The 19,877-nt window shown below is 32.2% G+C and overlaps 3 protein-coding genes across 22 annotated transcripts in view; 1 reads left to right on the top strand and 2 right to left on the bottom strand.

Annotated features, from left to right (window-relative positions):
- Window positions 1-5,052, bottom strand: part of phka1b (phosphorylase kinase, alpha 1b (muscle)) — a 47,365-nt gene extending 42,313 nt beyond the window's left edge. For all 6 annotated transcript variants that reach the window (XR_015520382.1, XM_087301413.1, XM_087301411.1 and 3 more), the window contains exons 1-3: window positions 4,896-5,052; window positions 1,658-1,816; window positions 1,341-1,388 (exon numbers count right to left, since the gene is read on the bottom strand). Coding sequence is in view for 4 of the 6 variants with exons in the window: in XM_087301411.1 (XP_087157537.1) it covers window positions 1,341-1,388; window positions 1,658-1,816; window positions 4,896-4,973 (285 nt within the window). In the remaining 2 variants the exon portion in view is untranslated. The remainder of the gene's footprint in view (window positions 1-1,340; window positions 1,389-1,657; window positions 1,817-4,895) is intronic.
- Window positions 5,053-7,999: 2,947 nt separating this feature from the next.
- Window positions 8,000-12,299, bottom strand: si:dkey-22f5.9. Of its 2 annotated transcripts, XR_015519401.1 has the most exons (4): window positions 12,097-12,299; window positions 10,319-10,482; window positions 9,485-10,236; window positions 8,000-9,257 (listed from the first exon to the last, which is right to left on the bottom strand). XR_015519401.1 is itself a non-coding variant. In NM_001386361.2 (3 exon segments), coding segments are annotated over 3 exon segments (276 nt in total). In that variant the 5' UTR covers window positions 12,169-12,250; the 3' UTR covers window positions 8,000-10,196.
- A 3,749-nt stretch (window positions 12,300-16,048) lies between these two features.
- clcn5a (Cl-/H+ antiporter 5a) overlaps window positions 16,049-19,877 on the top strand; it is a 33,235-nt gene continuing 29,406 nt past the window's right edge. For all 14 annotated transcript variants that reach the window (XR_015520384.1, XR_015520385.1, XR_015520386.1 and 11 more), the window contains exons 1-2: window positions 16,049-16,111; window positions 18,760-18,945. Coding sequence is in view for 1 of the 14 variants with exons in the window: in XM_087301426.1 (XP_087157552.1) it covers window positions 18,801-18,945 (145 nt within the window). In the remaining 13 variants the exon portion in view is untranslated. The remainder of the gene's footprint in view (window positions 16,112-18,759; window positions 18,946-19,877) is intronic.

Raw genomic sequence — 19,877 nt, forward strand, 5'->3', positions numbered from 1 at the left:
CACTAAACTGGCAAAACATAAATACTTATGTTTTCTCGTAAGATCAGGCTGCAATTTGCCTTCAATAAGCAACAAGAACAAACACCTGACATCGCTGACTCTGTCCATATTCCTCAAAGCTGTTTAGAATTAAATATTTGGAGATGTGTGACTGAATGCGTACCTATGTGTGCCTTTGATGCACCCCTTGATGCTTCTTAAGGCGCGAACAGGACAGTTGAAAGTATCACACCAGGTGGGTTACATTCGCATGTCATTTGAAATTAAACTGTTCAGATGGCCCTCTGTGGCGCGTCAGAAATATGAACAGTGTCCTGAGCCTTGGCTGGGCGCCGCAGCCAGCCGCCGACTTGTGGCGCCGGTGTGTGTTCCCTGATAAAAACCTATGTTTAGAATTCTAAAATGCATGGCGCATGGCGCTTCTGGTGTGCGACCTGCTTTAAGTTCTTGTCGCAGCACCAGTGGCACTGGAATTAGGCACCGAAATTCATATGCTGATTCGTTCCGGTGCATACCAGTTACGATACCCAACCCTAGGCGAGGGCTCCCTCTGCTGGCGTGGGGTTACAGACACATTCAAACTACTGCAGAAATGTTCTAACCAGCAGGCCCATGTCTTATACACAATAGATACATTTCTCAATAAATAACCTATAAATCAAAACCCATAACGTATGCTATATATTTGTTTTCACAAGCTTTGTAGATGTAAAACATTCTGCTACAGCCACCTACAGCTTTCTTCATGAACCAGGGCTGCGTTCAAAATGGCATAAACGTTTTCAACTTGCACTACAAAGGGAACGCAATCATCAATATGAAGATCGCTAAATCTGAAATGTAAAAATACTTTGAAAGCAAATTACACCTAAAAGAGACGACTTTAATGTTTTTAATAGTTGGAACATTCATAAGGAATAGGGCATAAGTGGGATAATGGGGAATACAACACAACCAGAAACTCTGCTTCTAACTACAGCTCTAGATGTGTAGTTGCAAGCGTACAAGTTTGCGATGCAGTTTGCGAATGTTCAATAGAACGACAGATTTTTGAATTGCCAAATCAACAAACTCTCCTTATAGCGACAGAACTTGAGACCTTAGTTATCTAACAATGGTTTTCGGAGACACAACCATGAATGATTATCATTTTGTGAGTAATTTGCTTCTAAATATCAATATATTTATTTGAAATTTGGAATAAATGTGTTCAGACTCTTAACATTTTACTCAAACATACACTTGATAAATCCAGAAAATCAGAGAAACATAATTGTCAAGTGGTCTCCTATTTCTTTCCATAGCTGTGTAATTGAACAAGAAGGGTTGTTTATTCATACCTGTCTGATCATGCACTGCAGTAATCCTCGCATGAGCTTGACCACGCTCTACAGGACGAGGAGAGAACAGGACAGAGGGAAAGAGAGAAATGAGCCTTGACCGTGACCTTATCCTCTCCATCTGCTACGACTATGAAAGAAACATGAGCCAAATGATGTGCCCTCTGGCATTTTACATGCTCTCCCAGACACAAATACTAATGAGCAGAAAATATTCAATGTCTGGGACGCTGTCAGACATGATCTCCGATGCCCTGCGACAAAATCACGGTGTTTTTGTTTGTGTCTCTCAGCTCACTATGTATGCACAGACCGACCTGCTCCAGTTCATAGGCTTTGGCTTTGTCTTCATCTCTGTCTGCGTTCTTCCTGTAGGCCAAACTCAGAGCCCACACTGACAAGATGCAGTACACGTTGTCTCGAACCCAGGCGTGAGGTAACTTCTCATCTCCCGGGAGTAAACCTGTCACCGGATCCTGAACAAATGTCATGAGAAACCATATATGTCAATGTCTTGAAGATCTATCATGCTTATAAGCAATATGTTACAGTTTAAAGTGCACAATACAATTCTAAACGTACACTGCAAAATATGCTTTTACTGCTTTTTTTGCTAGTTTTTGGGCTCTATCATTCCCCCGGCGCAATCAGCCGCAAGACGTCTTTGCCGCGATTTGTTGCTATTTTCAGAGCAGCGCAACCCTAATTTTCACATTTTGCACTACATTGTTTAAATAGCAAATCTATTTGCGCTACTTTGTGGACTCATGGGTGTTTCAGTCTAAAAAGGAGGTCTGTTAAGGCACAGGTCTTCAGGATTAAAATGTTACAAAAATTATTATTTTCTACATAAATATAAAAATCATGCCTTCTTCATGCCGGGGGGCTTTTTTCAGTTTATTCATAACAATTTGCATTTGTATAATGTTATTATTATTAGCAGTATTATTTATTATAGGCATTTTTAAATTTAATAAAAAAACAAGTTTAGATTTGTCCACATGTTGGGTTTTGGAGACGCATACATCACTATATGGAGCATAGGAATAGGACGTGTGTTTGGATATAACTCAGTTTTTTGACCACACTTCACTATTGTTGTTCGTTTATTCATTTGCTGGAAACTAGAACTGAATTTAGAAATAGTTTTGAATCAAATCTTTGGGCTTAACAAACAAAGTTAAATATGTAAGCTAATAAGTGTCTTCAGTGGAGTGCATACAACAGCCTTTCCTTATCCACGAAATTGAAAGAGTAAAGAGTAAAAGTGAAGAGAGAGTAAAGTGGCCAAACGGAGGAGGCTTGTTCTTTATCCTCGGGCTGCAGATGGTCTGTTTAACTGTTTTCTCGCTAGTGAAGTGTTCAGTTTTTCCACTTACAAAGTTTGCCATTTGAATAGCTAATGCGCCATGGTGTGACGCAACTGACTCTTAAAGGGAATGGGAGATGAGACTCCACATTTTACTTTAGTCAAAAACTAAAGAATACTACAGTTTTTAATATAATACTTTAGTTTTACACTAAATTAATATTCATATATATCCTGTATACTGTTTACCAGGTCATCGTTGTTACCATAATACTAGTATTATGTAGGATTTATTAACAAACATTTTTAAACAATATATACAGCATGTAATATACAATTATAGTATGATTGAAAATCAATAAAGGGCCTATTGCCAACTTTAAATGTACACAACTGCAGCTTCATTGTGTGCAAAATTTCAGATTTATAACTAGTTACAAACATATTTAAATAAAAGAAATTGCACAAAAGTTTAATTTAACTTATTATTATTATTAGCACTCATCTAAGAACCAACTTTATTAGACAAATTGTTAAAATACATTTTTTTTTTGCTTTAAAAAAAACATTATTTTATCTATTCATTCATTTTTTTCTTTTTGGCTTAGTCCCTTTATTATTCTGAGGTCACCAATGCGGAATGAACCACCAACTTATCCAGCATATGTTTAACGCAGCAGATGCCCTTCCAGCCACAACCCAACACTGGGAAACACCCATACACTCTTGCATTCACACACATACACTAAAAACTATTTAGCTTATTCAATTCACCTATAGCGCATGTCTTTGGACTGTGGAGCGAACATGAGTAGAACATGCAAATTCCACACATTAATGCCAACCGACCCAGTTGGGGCTCAAACTAGCGACCTTCTTGCTGTGAGGCGATTGTGCTAACCCCTGCGTTACTTTGACACCCTCATATGGAGAAACATTTAACTAAAAAAGTTCTGTCAACAATACACTTTAACCATGTTCAGTTCCACATAAAAAAATACTATAGAAATTTATAATCAATTCTACAGTGTTTACTATAGTAAAGTGCTCTGATCTGTAGTGGTAATTCTACAACATAATATAAACATATAATACAAATACCCAAATAATGTAGATTTTCTAACTATAGAGTATTTTACACTACAATAAAACACCACAGTTTACTTTAGTAAAAAAGTATACTAGAGTTTTTATTATACTAAATACTGTAGTGTACTTTAGCTTTTACTAAAATCAACATAATATATCCATTTATACCCTGTATACTGTTTATCAGATCACTGTTGTGACTGCACAGCAAAATCCTCTTGAGTAGAATTTACTCAGTTCAGAGAATACTTAGTCCCTCTTTAAAGGGCAAGCAGGTTGGTAAAGCTGTTGTTTGTGGAGTTGCTTAATGGTCCTCTGCTGAGATTTTGAGAGATTCAATGTATTATATTTCAGCTGACTTCATCTAAGTCTGTGACTTAAGTCAGTTGTAGCTTTGTGTTTCTCTTCCGTATTTCTGCTTATTAACAGCAAGTGTTCATCATCAGTACTCAAACATCATCCTTTCAATGTCTCATTAAATTGAGTATCATCAACTCAATTTAGAGAGGGCCTAAATGCTATCTAAACTGAGTAGGCCTACATTTTACTCAGAGGATTTTGCTGTGTGTATTCTTAACAGTATTATGAAGCATTGATTAACATAGATTTTTAAACAATATATAATATATGCAACACACTGTAATACATAGTATTGTACTATAGTATAGTATGACTCAAAAACAATATAGCCTAGTATTCACAACAAATGACTTTAATATGTTAAATAAAAGATCTACAACAGTAGATCAACAGTATTGCCGCTGTTTGCAACATTTAGGATAACTAATAACTATATATTAGAATTATTACTTATTATTAAAGATAACTATTGTAACAAATATATTTAAATACGAATAATGCACAAACATTTAATTTAATTCATTACTATTTACTATTATCATTTATTTAAAAACCAACTTTATTAGACAAAACACATTAAAGCAAATTTAAGCTTTACAGCCAGAGGGGGAAAAATATCTTATTTATCTTAAATCATATTTTCTTTTATGTATTTATTTACTTTAAAGCATATTTAAAGCATACCTTTTCATCAGAGATGTTACTCTGCAGTTTCAGTAAAGGCTAGTGTGTGTGTAAAAGAGCAACACAACACAAGCGGCATACAGTATAGTGGAAAGTGGGATGTTTCTGCTCACCTGCTGACAGAGGATCGTCTGTTGTAAAGTTCTGGCATAATTGTCAAGTTTGACTCCAGAATTACTGCGACTTCTCATTGTGCTTCTGAGCGCAGTTTAGCTCCAGAGTCTCACCACCAGCGGTGCGTCTTTACTGCTGGCGGATCAAGTATCAAGTGTCAAGTACATGTGAAGTGGGCAAATGTCAAAGCCTTGAGGACGAGTTGTACAGCTGTATCTGTTACATTATTAGATGGTGTAACTGGTGTTGAGGCGCGCTCGGGATTATAGCTGTTTACTTCCATACTTGCAATTGATCAGTTGCTAAAGAATTATTGATGACAGACTGAAATAACTGAAATCATTCAGCGTAGTGATATGAAACTGTAATGAGGTTGAAACCTGCCTGAAACTACTACGAAACGACTTTAACCTACTATAACTGTGCGTTAATCAGTTTCCCTGCTTCCATAAGAGTCAAAGAAATTTTTTTTTTAAATTTCAATAATCTTTAATGATTTTTTGTCCCTTTCCATTAACATCAGGTCAAAACAGTTGTATTTCAAAATATACTAACAAGAAATTAAAAATAAAATAAAACAAGTTCTAGACTTTTCTGAAGGTTACAGGCTTGAATACAACCCACTGTACATTATATTGGAGAGACATAAAAATAGTTCATAATTTACTCATCCTTTATTAAATTTTTTTCTGTTGAACACAAAAGAAGACATTTTGAAGAAAGCCGGAAACATGTAACACCAACTTCTGCAGTTTTTGTTTTTCTTTAGAAATCAATAATTTAGGTTTTTAGCTCCTCTTTTGTGCTCAACAGCAAAAAAAAAAAAAAAAATGATAAAAGATTGGAACCAAGTAAATTTTAATTTTTGAGTGAGATACAGTACTCAGCACGTACAAGTACACCCCTCACAAATCTCTCTTTTAAATTCATATTTTTAATAGGAACCTATACAATATTATATATGTGGAAATACATTAGAATAATCAGGCCTAAAGCCAAATCTGGAGCTTATCTAATAAAATAACTTACAATAACACTCCAAAAACTAGTACACCCAACTTTACATGTTTTAGAAAAATAGTTAATGCAAATAAAAATAAAAAAGAGGAAAATCAAGAGAAGCAAAAAATAGAAAAAAGTGTTGAAATTATTTGCAATTTGTTGCTTGAATTTAAATCTTTCTATTTCTAATTATGTTTGGTGTAACAGTGAAGTGGACACTGAGAATGGGTGCGGATACATATTCAGTCTTTATTCAGACAGAGAGTGGTCAAGCAAGCAACGATCAACTGAGGAGCAAACAGATAAGGGCGATCCAGTGTTGTGGTCAATTAAACAGGAAGAAGGTCAACAGGCAGGCAGCAGGCAATGTACACAAACAAACAAGGCGAAGGTCAAAATACACAGGAAAACAAATTAAGGAATCTGTGTTGTAATGGTTACTAACAAATCAACAAACTCAGCAACAGTGTTTCTGTGTTATTTAAATAGTCCATGTGATCAGTCTGTGAGAAGCATCAGTTCAAAGACATGCGGTACAGGTGAATTGGGTAAGCTAAAATTGTCCATAGTTTATGTGTGTGAATGGAAGTGTATGGTTGTTTCCCAGTGATGGGTTGCAGCTGGAAGGGCATCTGCTGCGTAAAACATATCCTGGATAAGTCCGCGGTTCATTCTGCTGTGGCGACCCAAGATTAATAAAAGGACTAAGCCGAAAAGAAAATGAATGAATGAAGTCGGCAGTTCATTCCCCTGTGGCATCCGCTGATTACTAAAGGTACTATGCCGAAAAAAAATGAATGAATGAATGAATTAATTAATTAATTAATTATTTTAAATCAACAGTAAGGAATTTTATATAATATTATATATTATTTCACTCTAGGAAATGCTGGCTTATTTAAACCTAAATTGGGTAAAATATGTACTAACCCAACCATTGGGTTAAATTTGGTTCTATTATTTTAATTGGCAGTTGGATTAGTCTATATTACATCCAAAATTTGGTTAAAATAACCAGGCAGTTTTTAGAGCGTATATTATCTACTGATTCAGCTAAATGTCCTGTATAATTTTATAAGGAGAATTTTCTTGGACATAATTTCTTAGTTTTATCAAGTTAAAATTTTTTAAAACATTTTCTAGATTTATATTTAAAGTATATATTTAGAGGTCTGCCTTTGAATTTATTTTTTTATTTTTCATTAGACGTTTGCAGGTTTGCATTAAGAACAACCAATCTTTAGAATATGAACACATGGAAAGCATTAGATAATTTCAAAAAAATATCTCAATAAAGAATAATTATGGTGGCTCAGTGGTTAGCACTGTCACCTCACAGCAAGAAGGTTGCTGCAGTTCGAGTCCCGGCTGGGTCAGTTGGCATTTCTCTGTGGAGTTTGTATGTTCTCCCCGTGATCACTTGGGTTTCCTCTGGGTGCTCCGGTTTCCCCCACAGTCCAAAGACATGCGGTATAGGTGAATTAGATTAACTAAATTGACCATGTGTGTTTGTGTGTGTGAATGTGAGAGTGTATGGGTGTTTTCCTGTAATGGGTTGCAGCTGGAAGGGCACTGCTGCGTAAAACATAGGCCGGAATAGTTGGCGGTTCAGTCGCTGTGGCGACTTCTGATAAATAAGAGACTAAGCTGAAGAAGAATGAATGAATGAATATTGAATTATTAGTAACAATTCAAATCAAACTATACAAACATTTAGCAATTAGTTGGTAAAAAATTATATTTAGATACATTTATTAGTTTTTTTCTGATACAGCTTTAATTTTTGTTCAATTTTTTTATGACCATGATTTTTTGAGTGTTTAATTTTGACATTAACTAATGAGACAAAAATTACCTACTATCATCGCCCATTCCAATAAAGGAAAACAACAAAATAATTCAAAACCAAATATTTTTCGGTCTAAAATGACCAGATGTTATTACACCAAAAGTAAATTTAAATGTCAAAAATGTTTAAAATTAATATGGTTATTATAACAAAAAAAACAAAAAAAGCTTATCCATGTTCACTTACAAGCACACACGCATTCCCCAAAAACAGCACAAAACGAAAAAATGAACTCACCATCACAGAAGCAGGTATTTTTAGCGTTTTATTTGACAGACCAAGACTTTGCTCTTTTGTGTCAGAACATCTGAGTACATGTGGAGGTCACAGTACAATGACATTGGGTCTGTTACAGTACATTCTTGTGCAAATACACCTCTCACAAGCATGAGGACACCGAGGGCCTTTAGGGGCCTTTAATGGCTTTCTGAGAACACAGAGGATGCGTGCGGCCGGCCACGTTCTCATATAGACCGATTCTGTGTCCCTCATACCTTATCAAATACAGTACTTTATATCAAATATCCCTATTAGTTTCAACATAGATGTTCAAATTGAAAGTTTAGGCTCAGCGAGTTATTATAAAAGATAATAAACAATTTTTAATAGTGCATTACACAATTTAGTGTAATGAAAGTACACCAGATTAAAGCTTTAAGGAGAGACACTGCAGGCAAAACACACTTTTGAGACTTTTTTTCCTTTTAATTTAGTTCAGATATGTCCAAATCTAGGGCCCACAGACCAAAGTTGGCCCATTGTAACCTTTGTTTTGGCCCACCATGCCATCTGAGAGGAGAATGAGTATGAAAGAGAGGGTTCAGGTGAATGCCTTTATTTTATTTATTTTATTTAGAGCAAACTGAAACAAAATGTTTCAATTAAATGTTAAAATCAGAGTTTTTAAATGTAAATAATGTCCCTCGACGGATAGAGGACTATGCAGAAGACATCGGTGAGCAAATCAATAATAATTAAACTAGGGTAATTCTGTTATAAATTAGAGTGTTTTGTTTTTACTGTAGTAAGTTTATTATAAAATGTAAAAAAACTTTATTATTTAATATAAAGCAATGTTTTATAGTCATTGTTAATCATAAATAAATTAGGAAATTACTATTGCAAATATATTTACCTTCAGCCCACTAGCCTCAATCAAGTTTGGCTCTTCATAAGAAAAGGTTTGGGCATTCCTGCTCTATTTTAGGAAAACAAATGTTTTTTTTTTTTTTTCCATAAATCTAAATTACAGCACACTAAACTTTACAAATAATCTGTTTTCAGAAGGGGTTATGTCAGGTATTAATTTCAATTCAATTCTTTTGTTCTGGTTGCTTGCAGTATTTTCTGAATTATGGAGTGATAAAAATCTCAAAATCTCAAAAAACTTTAACTCTAGTGTAAATAAATAAAATAAATGTAATTTTTGAAGCTGACCTCATTTAATGTTCAGATTTTTGAGTCACACTTTACAATAAGGTTCATTAGTTAATGCTACTTAATGCATTTACTAACATGAAAAAACAATGAACAATACATTTACTACTGTATTTGTTCATGCTAGTTAACGTTAGTTAATGAAAATACAGTAGTTCATGTTCATGTTAACTCATGGTGCATTAACTAATGTTAACTTGGACTTGGATGTTAATAATGCATTAGTAAATGTTCAATTATGATTAATAAATGCTGTACATGTGTTGTTCATGATTAGTTCATGTTAGTAAATGCATTAACTAATAAACCTTATTGTAAAGTGTTACCGATTTTTGTGCAAGAAATGTATGCAAATTAGTGCATATTTAAATAAATAATCCCTCATTTGCATAAAGCACATCTTCAAAATCATCTGCAAAAAATGTTTGCATTTCTCAGTGTATTCAATAAACTGATGGACGGATAAATATTAGTACTTAAATTAGGCTAACATATTAGCCTGCAGTGTCTTGCCAAATGCAAACCTTAAAGCGATAGAAACCAGAAATGAAAATTCTGTCATCATGTTTTGAGTCTTTAAGTTTTTTTTATTCTGTTGAACATAAAAGAGCAATGCTGCAATAAACAGCCATCAACTTTCATAGTTTTTTTTTTGTTCCTACTATGGATGTCAGTTGCTGCTGTTTCCTTCTGAACATTCTTCAGAATATCTTGTTTCGTGTTCAACAGAAGAAAAAAATGAAGAAATTAGAAACTGTTGACTAAGTAAAATGTTTAGGCAGTTTTCATTTTTGGGTGAACTATCTCTTTGAGACTTTCAGATTTAACATCACATTATCATATTATCAAATGAACATACAACAAATATATGGAAACCCATGTAACTTTTCAAGTCAGACCTTTGACAGTTAAAAAATTAAAGTGCTTGCAACATAGCCAATGATATGAACATAAAATAGTACAAAAATAGTTAAGTTGACTCATAAATGAGTATTTCCAGGCCTCCGCTCCGCTAGGAATGAACAGCCTCATTAAACGAACATTGACCGTTCCTGAGGATAGAAAATAAATCAGTTTACTTTAGGTGTTTTTAGGATGTTAAATGACATGAGATGGTTGTTAGCAGTGATTTACCTGCAAAATCCTGTATTGCACTCAATATTATCATGACAGTGAGCTCCGTATGGTTTGTAGCCCATGATTCGCCACAGAGGAGACATCCGTACCTTGCGGTTCAGGATTTTTGATGACTGAAGGTCGGATTGAACCTCAGGTGTCACAACTGGTACAGAAGATACCTAAAATATACAGTTGAAGTCAGAATTATTAGACCCCCTGTTTATTTTTTTTTCTCAATTTCTGTTTAAGAGAGATTTCTGTTTAATGCTTTCAACACATTTCTAAACATAATAGTTTTAATAACTCATCTTTAATAAGTGATTTATTTTATCTTATCTTATCTTATCTGATTTATTTTATTTTAGATATTTTTCAAGACTGTTCTATACAGAAATAATGTGCCATTTAAATGCTTAACTGAAATTAATTAGGTTAACTAGGCAGGTTAGGGTAATTAGGCAAGTTATAACAATGGTTTATTCTGTAGACTATATGAAAAAATACGTAGCTTAAAGGGGCTAATAATTTTGACCTTAAAATGTTTTTTTAAATATAAAAAAATGCTTGATTCTAGCCGAAATAAAACAAATAAGACTTACTCTAGAAGAAAAAACATTATCAGACATACTGTGAAAATTTCCTTGCTCAGTTAAACATCATTTGGGAAATATTTAAAAAATAAAATAAAATTAAAGGTGGCTAATAATTCTGATTTCAGTTGTATGTTTCTTAGTCAGAAAGCACTCAAAAAAAAAGATGTTTGCTGTTTGTTTGAACTATAATGAACTGATACAACACAATTATTGGGTTTTTCGAGGGGGAAACTTAATTGTTTTATGCTCAATTTACTAAAGTTTGTAAAAACTAATAAGTTAAGTTAATTACTTTGGGTTGTGACAACACAAATTGATTGTGTGGAACCCAGCTTTTTTTTTTTTTACAGTGATTAGCATATTATAATTGTTTTAAAAACATGTTATAAATTATTAATTTAAAACATATATAAATTTAAATTACTAATATTTTAAAAAATATTTAACAAATAAATGTTTTAAGTTAACTTTTCAAATGTTACTTTATTTACTTTATTTATGACTTTAAACATTTTTATTAAATAATTATATATTTTTTAATTAATTCTGTAATGTTGTACAATAAGGTCTCATTTATTATGTTATCATGATAATTTAGCTTAAATGAAGCAAAAAAGATCAATATATCATGGTATTTTGATAATTAATTAACAAAACTGTCCATCATTAGCTAGGTTTCTTTAGATATCTACTAATGTATCAGAACATTCAATGCTGTATTAGTTAATGTTAAAGTCAATGTTATATAAATAATAAATGCCTGAGTTTCAGCAAAAATAACCTCACTTTGTTTAACCCATGTAAGTAATATTTGTTAACAAAAATGAAATTATTCATCATATCACCTCACAATGCACATATTTTAGTGTTAAAACCTTACATTTTAAAATATGTTGAAATTAGCCTAATCTAAAATTAAACATGTTGTACAACTAATTAAGGTAACATGTTAAGCTGAAACTGCAAAATGTTACATACACTTTTAAGAACATGACACACATAAAACACCTGCAAAAATCATTTTAGAAACTTTCACTTTATCAAAGTACTTTGCAGCCTAATTTGACCAATTTTATTGAAATATTCTTCTTTAAAGTCATTTTAATTATGTAAATTTTATATAAATTTCTTAATAATAAAAACATTTCCACTTTTGGTATCATTTCTCAAAATAAAAAAGAAAGTCAGTTTAAAACTCACCTGATATATCAGAACTTGCAAGATTAGTATGCAAAATCCAGCTTTTGCCGGGTTAAAGTGCTGCAGATGCATTTTGATGCTGATAATTCCTACAAAAGTGTAGTCTATCAGTGTGTCCTGGAGATCAGCGGAACTCTGCAATGTCCCTGTGTATTTATGAGCGTTACGTCCATCTCTTCTGCTCTCTTACTGTGCTCAAGGTCAAGGCCAAGATAAAATCACGTGATTTGGTCAATGTTTGAGCATTTACATAAGCCAACGTTAACATTTATACTAGTTACTGGAATTAATGGAAGTAAAATTATACTCTTGGCTACGCTTGGTGAGATTTACACAATTGCTTTTAAAATGACAATTAATAACTATAAATTAAAGTGTCTAGGAACTTGTGCATTAATAAATGCTTTAAAAGTATAAAAAATCTTCACACTGCATGCATGTTTTTAATGTTTTAACGATTTAACAAATTTGTGTTGTTTAGAAATATGTGTAATCATTTGCAGCATTGGTTTAATAAATAAACAAATACTTTAAAATAGCTAAAATATTTTAATTAAAAGCGTTAAGAACTAATATTTAACGTTAGCAAATAAAATATTGTACATTTTTTACCGGATTTATATTTGTTAACACATAATTTGTTAATAAAACTTTAGAAATTATATATAGTTTTATATATTTTTATTGTTAAAATGTTTTTAAAAATGTGTCTAATAAGTATTTCATGTCATGATTATTGTTTTAATGATAAAAGCATCCAAAAAATGTAATGGTTTTATTTTAGTAATGATATATTTTAATAGAATAATGTACTGTAGTAAACCCATGTTATACCTTTACATTTATTAATCTACTCCACATTGCATATATATTTCAATTTCAAAAACATTGTGTTGATTAGAATATGTTGTTTAGAAATATAACATGCACAAAATCTCATATTTGGATTTAAGCTGGAACATATAAAAATGCAGAATAAATGTCAGAACTTTTTAAACCAGTATCTTTCTGAATCAATAGGTCATCGAGTTCACTCAGATAACATATGGCCTCATGCTAAAAATATTGCATTCCATTGCATCACCATTTCAACATGAATATAATCAATATATATTACATGTATAACATTGTGCCGGCAGAATAATGTAACAACTGTATTTTATTTAGTCTTACAATTAATATTTTTATTTTCATCACACCATTTAAAATGACCTAATGGGGGACTTTTAAAATATGCAAATACTATATACTTTTTAAAAACAAAGAATGGTAGCTTAAGTGCAAAACAATACATAAATAGTGTGATGGTCAGTTCAAAAGTAAACTCAAGATAACTAATAGTTGCAGTAGCCTATAAAAACAACAAGATATGTGTGTAAATAAGTGTAAATGTATGCACATTACTTTTTTTTAAACGAAAAATATATTTTAAATGTGTGATATCTGTTCCATTAATGAAAAACAATTGTTACTGCCAGTTTACTAACAGTATATTTAAAAGTATTCTTTCAAAATATTGGTCAATTCGTTGGATTGTTAAAATAGTACACTAACAAGTAATTTAGTATAGCTTAAGTAGCACACATAAATAGAAAATGCTAGCCTACTTTACTCAAGTGTATACTTAAACAAATTGAACTTTAAGTTGGCTTATTTTTTTGTGAGGGATAGGACAAACATTGAACCCCTCTTAAACATTATTCACATAAAAAAATGTAAATCTGTACAACTTTTGTTTAAATGTCTATTCATAAATTCGGACTATGTGGGTCAAAGCTAGCAATGACCTGAAAAAGAGCGGTAAAAGTTCAGCATGTGCTCCAGATGACAGAACAGTGTGATCCTGTCACTTAATCTGTGTATGTCGGTACAAAATGAAAAGTTCTCAAAATATTTGTTTTAAAAAATTTGTAATGTACACTTATGGTTTCATGTTCATTGGCGATGGCGTTTTAAGACACCTGTCAAAGTCCAAACGGTGAGTCGTGACAACACAAAGTCCATCGGGTTCAGGACAACGTGAGGTTCATAATACACATTTTAAGAAAAAATGAAATCACGCACCGCACTTTGCGCACAAAAATGTATGTAGTAAACTTAAAAGTGTGGTGCAATAAATAGCCATTTTGTTTCATAAATTAATGAATGCATACATTAATTAATTAAGAAATTAGTAAAAATGAAGTAAATGAGTTAATGTGCTGAAGCTGCTCAATAAATTGTTATTGTTAATAACCATGTTGATATCAGTGTGCGTTTTTATTAATATAAAGTTTAAAATAAGTTTACATAACATAACTTTAACATTAACAAAACTAACTTAAGTTAGTTATTTATAATGAAACAATAGAGACACATGCATGCAATATAGGCCAGTTAAAGACAAAATTATTAGACCTTTAGCTCCTGTAAATAAATTCTTTTAACATTTCCCATGTGCTGTTATACAGAGCAAGAACAATTTTCACAGTATTTTAAGACTTGTTTTTTTTAGTTTGGCTATAATCACTCATTCATCAGTAGTCACACACTTCAGCCAGTAGATGGAGGAAAACAGCCATAAAACCAAAGAAGCCGAAAAAAAATTATCTGACATGAGGCATTACTAAATGGCAGAGGTTAAAAAGCCACCATTTTAACTTAAATGAAAATTAAGTGTGTCAAATAAATATAGCCTATGTGTGTGAAAATGGAGTATTCTGAAAAGCTGTAAAGAAAAACAATATTTTAAGCATTACTTGAGATTGCACAGTGTTAAACTGAACAAAAAATAATGCTTTTTTTGTTTTTTTGTTTATGTATTGTTTTTGCTGATGAATTGTTTCTGTGTACTTGATCAGCCAATTTCAAAAACAACTGTCCCATACAGACTGTATGATACAGTTAGAATTAAATAAACCAATCTACAAATAAGTTTTTGTGGTATTTATTTATTTAAATTTATTTAACTTTATAAGAATATACATTAGCACATTAGATTTATCAAGTAATACATTTAACAAAATTACGTGATAAAAAAACATCTAAAACAAATAAGGAATAAAATAAACATTACATGTTGAAAAAAAATGTATGTATCTTTGATGATAAATGCATGTATCTTTGATTAAATAAATACAGCTTTGGTGAGCAGGAGGAGCTTATAAAACATTTAATAATCCTACTGACCCCAAACTTTTGACCGGTAGTCTATATTACATATTTATATTTATTTAGAAATTGTCAGTAAAGAAAAAGTTAAACTTTCAGAGTAGTAGATGACGATATGTTAATTATCATTTGCATGAACACAGTTTTGATACAAATATCATGGTTAAACTGTTGATTATTTGGTGTAATAAAACAATGCATAATTTGTGGTTTAACTACAAAGAATTCGCAGTCTACAACAATTGTTCATTTTCATATTGGTGATACGGCTACACTTACATTTTTAATCTTTGCAACTTGTTTCAGTTATTAACATGCAGAAAAGTTCAGCATACTCCTGCATATTTTTAAGTATTTATTATGACAATTCCTCAAAGTAATAAAAGTAAATATGAAAAGTATTTTGCATGCTAATTACAATTCAATCATGAAGTGTATTTACATTTTTATTATTATTAAATCAAATTCATGCAATGAGCTTAATTAAAAGTTTGTTTTTGACCTTCTTAAGAGAAAATAAACGTGCTTGGAAATGAACCTGCTTTAGAACGATTGCTGTTAGGCTACCTTTTATTTTTTTAATGATAGTCTAATGTTTTAATAATAAATTTACATATTAATTGCATTTTGGAATTTTATTAATACCATTTCAATACTTTGAATGATATTTAATTCCTATTATTATGGGCTCAATAGTAGGTTATGTATCTACACTTCTATGCAATGTTTTTGGACAGTAGTGACAGTCACATAGACATCGTTAATCGACTGCTGAAGTCCATGTATCGGCAATCGGCTATGCATGTCTTACAGCGATTGCGCGTCATTGGCATCGGCTTTTGAGTTACACAGGATCGCAAACAAGGTAAATGTTTACTTCTTTCACTTTACTGTTGGCAGAGTCAGTGTTTGTCATGTTAACGTTATAAATATGCCCTGTAAGACTTTAGTTTAATGCCATTAATCCGCAGTTTTGAAGGTTATGAAATTACAGCTGGTTAGCAAACAATCAGGCTATCTGTCCTGCTAACCAGTCCCATGACTATTGATGTGAATTTGTCAGAGCTCCTCATCGCTGATGGTTTGAATTTGGATCTATGAGAAGTGTTTGTGTGATATTTTGTACGCCATTTTTGCTGGCTGTTGCTTATTTCTAGTGCAAGCTAATTGGCTAAGCTAAAGTAACCTACATTTGTTGAAGTTTGCTGATGTCATTACCTTTGCTGCTTGTCTCAGCTGGATTTAGTGTACATAAAAGTCAATATGAAGAGAAGAAAGATAATTATTTATTTATTAAAAGTACAAGTATAGTGCCATAACGATTTTTAAGATAAGAAGTGTGTAAAATTGGATTAACATTTCTTGTAATATTTGTATATTTGTAAATAAATTGGCTTCCAATTTAAATGTTTGTTTGTTTGTGTGTGTGTTTGTGCTAATGCAGTCTTTACCTATAAAAGCAAATAATGATGATTCAAAAAAAACACACACAACGGTCACAGACTTAAAAATGACAGGTTTCTATCAACACTAGCTAAATTTTATACGCTTGTATGTAAATATGAGGTAAATTAGAAACTTTAGAAAGGCGGAACTTTTTAAAAGCATTAAGTATGTAAAATGTCTAGGTTTCTGTTAACATTTGTGAACATCATTATAAACCAGTTATCTCTGGACATTTAGTCAAATTTCCCATCTTTTGTGTATTTATTTGTTTGATTATTTATCCTGTGTACCCTCCTGCCTACTCCTTAAAGTAATTAACATTAGTGAAGGTCAAAGTATTGCAAATAACGTTCACTTTTTTCTAGTAACTAGACCTACAAACTCAGGTAAGTATGGGACGATAACATAGAGCCTAGAGGTAAAGTTGGTTTTATATTCGCACGTCCAGACTTTATCCTTAATAATATAATTTTTTATAAAAGTATTATTTGCAAATTACAAATAAAGAATTTATATTAGCAGCCAGTGGCTATAAAAGGAAAACATTGATTACAGTCAAATAAATAACGCTTATGTTGTTTTGAAGTCATACTTACATGGGATTTGAGGCAGAATATTCAAAGTACCATGGTAAACAATATAGGGAGGGACCATGTCACAAGTTATTACTGAACGAATGTGCAAATATTAAATCAACTTTACCTCAATGGCGATAATCAGGTTCAAAGTTTACTGCGGTTTGGAAAAGTCAAAGTTTTAAAACCACCATATTTTTAAAATATACCATTTCTATGGTATATGTACAATTTTTTACGTGTTTATTTTGTAACTATTTTATTTAGTTTTATTTAGTTTAGGGCAACAGTATCTCCAGCAGAAAATTACCCTCCACATCAAAAGCTACTGTTCCAAAGTATTTTCAATGTTTCTTAAAATAAAAGATATTGTGTTCAACAAAAGAAAAGTTGTTGTTTTTTACCCAGACTTTTTTTTAAATCTTATTTTAGAGCAGTAATCACGATACCAAGAAATCGTGATATTTTTACCCAATGTTATCATACCATCACAAACTTATACTGGCCCATGTCTGCTTAACAACACCTAAAAGGTAGATTAAATTTTGTAAAATAAAAACAATGTTAAGGTATTAATACACATTAATTTTTGTTTATGTTAATGTTTTATTTGTTTATGAGCAATTCCAGCGTTGTGGATTAGATATTTGCAGTAAAAACTCAAAACATAAATTTACATACAAAGTTTATGTTAACATTATATTCAATCAAACAACTGACCACAGAGTTATGGGATCTGAAAAATACCTAAACATGAATGAAAGTTACATGAGTAAACATGTTTTATACTTTAAATGAGGAAAATAAACACATTATGGATGTGACCAAAAAAGTATGCGAGTTTGCAGTATACAACATACTTTGTAGAATTAAACGGCACAATCTAAAATAAATAATGCCAATTCTTATGGATAAGAGTTGGCTCTCTGTAGAACAAACTTGATTGATTTTATTTTATTTCCTATTTTTGCGTTTATGAGGAAAAAATGTCGTTATGGATGTGACAGATGTGAAATTTCCACTTGTGTGACTGGTAAATCAAATATAATTGTTTGAAAACACTGACAGATACAGTTTTTTAATATTGTTAAAGTACTGTAAAATACTTGCTTACACAAAAAACTTAGAAAAAACGGTTTCTGTATTTTGGTAAAAACGTTTTTTCATGGCAAGGTTGACATTTGCATGGAGTTTCTCATTTTAATCCATTAGTTTTACAAAAAACGAAACCAGCTTAAACCAACTCATATCATCATTAGGAAGCTTGAGAGAGTTAATTTTACCCATTTTACATTCTTACTTTTATTTAATACATACTATAACAATTATATAGAGTTCATCTCTGTTTAATGGCTTGTAAACCAGAGTATGTTTAAAAAGTCATGATGGAAATCACACCAAGTTTATTGTTCACTTTAGAGGTGCCTGGTAAACATTAATAGCTGGGCGGGCTCTGTCAAGCTTTAACTTAAATGCTGTCTTTTAATCTCAGGTCAAAGGACATTTCCATGTCCTCCGCGGTCTGGAGGAAAGATGGACAACACGGGCTACTGCGGCGAGAGCTTCAACAGCCTGCAGAGCGGAACCAGCGATGAGGACCTGGTGGAGATCGCAGGAGCCACGCTCGACTTCTCCAGCACAGACGATGTGCCTCCTCTGGACCGCGACTACGGCTCAGGTGAGAGCCAGAGCTACCTGTGCTAGTGCTGTCGCATTACTGAAGCTTCTGACTTCTAGATCAGAGGTTCTCAAAGTGGGGGTCGGGACCCCCCGAGGGGTCGCGGGACAATGAAGGGGGGTCACCTGGTGATTTTCAAAAATCAATTAATTTTTATTAAACCTTAAGACTTACTGTATTTTATCAGTAACCTACTGAAGAGAAAAAATAGTTGTTTATATTTACTATAAACTATATAGTTACTATAGTAGCTTATTGTTAATAGTTCTATTGGATTGCGACTTCTTGGGTAATTTCATTACACTAAAGACACAGCAATACTGTCAGATGCAGCAGATTGATTTTATAACAACAGGTTAAACTTTCTAGCCCATTTACAGCACTGACATACATAAAAAAGAAACAAAGAATAGACTTGGGTCTATTGGTGTGTGTGCGCATCATTGCATAAAAAGGTTTCTGTATTTATAACCACCACCTCAGAGAATATTGGGGGTCACGAGTCACTGGCATTGTCATTTTGGGGGTCGCGGGCTGAAAAGTTTGGGAACCCCTGTTCTAGATGATAATACATATGAGTTTCTGCAGTATCATGGCATATTAAAAGATTTATTCCAGACATTGAAAGTCATGGAATTTAGTATATTTTTGTATATCATAAGTTTTGGAATATAAGGCATTTTGTTTGTTATTTCTTCCCTTTATCAGTTTATTTTTTTCCATGGACCATTTTGATGGATGTAAGCAATACCATTGGTCCTAATGTATTTCCTGTATTACATTTTGAATTTCCATAGCTTCCAAGAATCCAAAAAAGTCCCCAAATGGATTAAATAATGTTATGGCAGCCATTTTAACGTTAAGATACGATTGATTTGCCACTTGTCATAGTTATGAAACAGTTTGGTAAGAAGCTGGAATTGTTTATGGGC

This window comes from Danio rerio, chromosome 21, assembly GCF_052040795.2.
Source record: "Danio rerio strain M-AB ecotype USA chromosome 21, GRCz13ab, whole genome shotgun sequence".
Taxonomy (NCBI): Eukaryota; Metazoa; Chordata; class Actinopteri; order Cypriniformes; family Danionidae; genus Danio; species Danio rerio.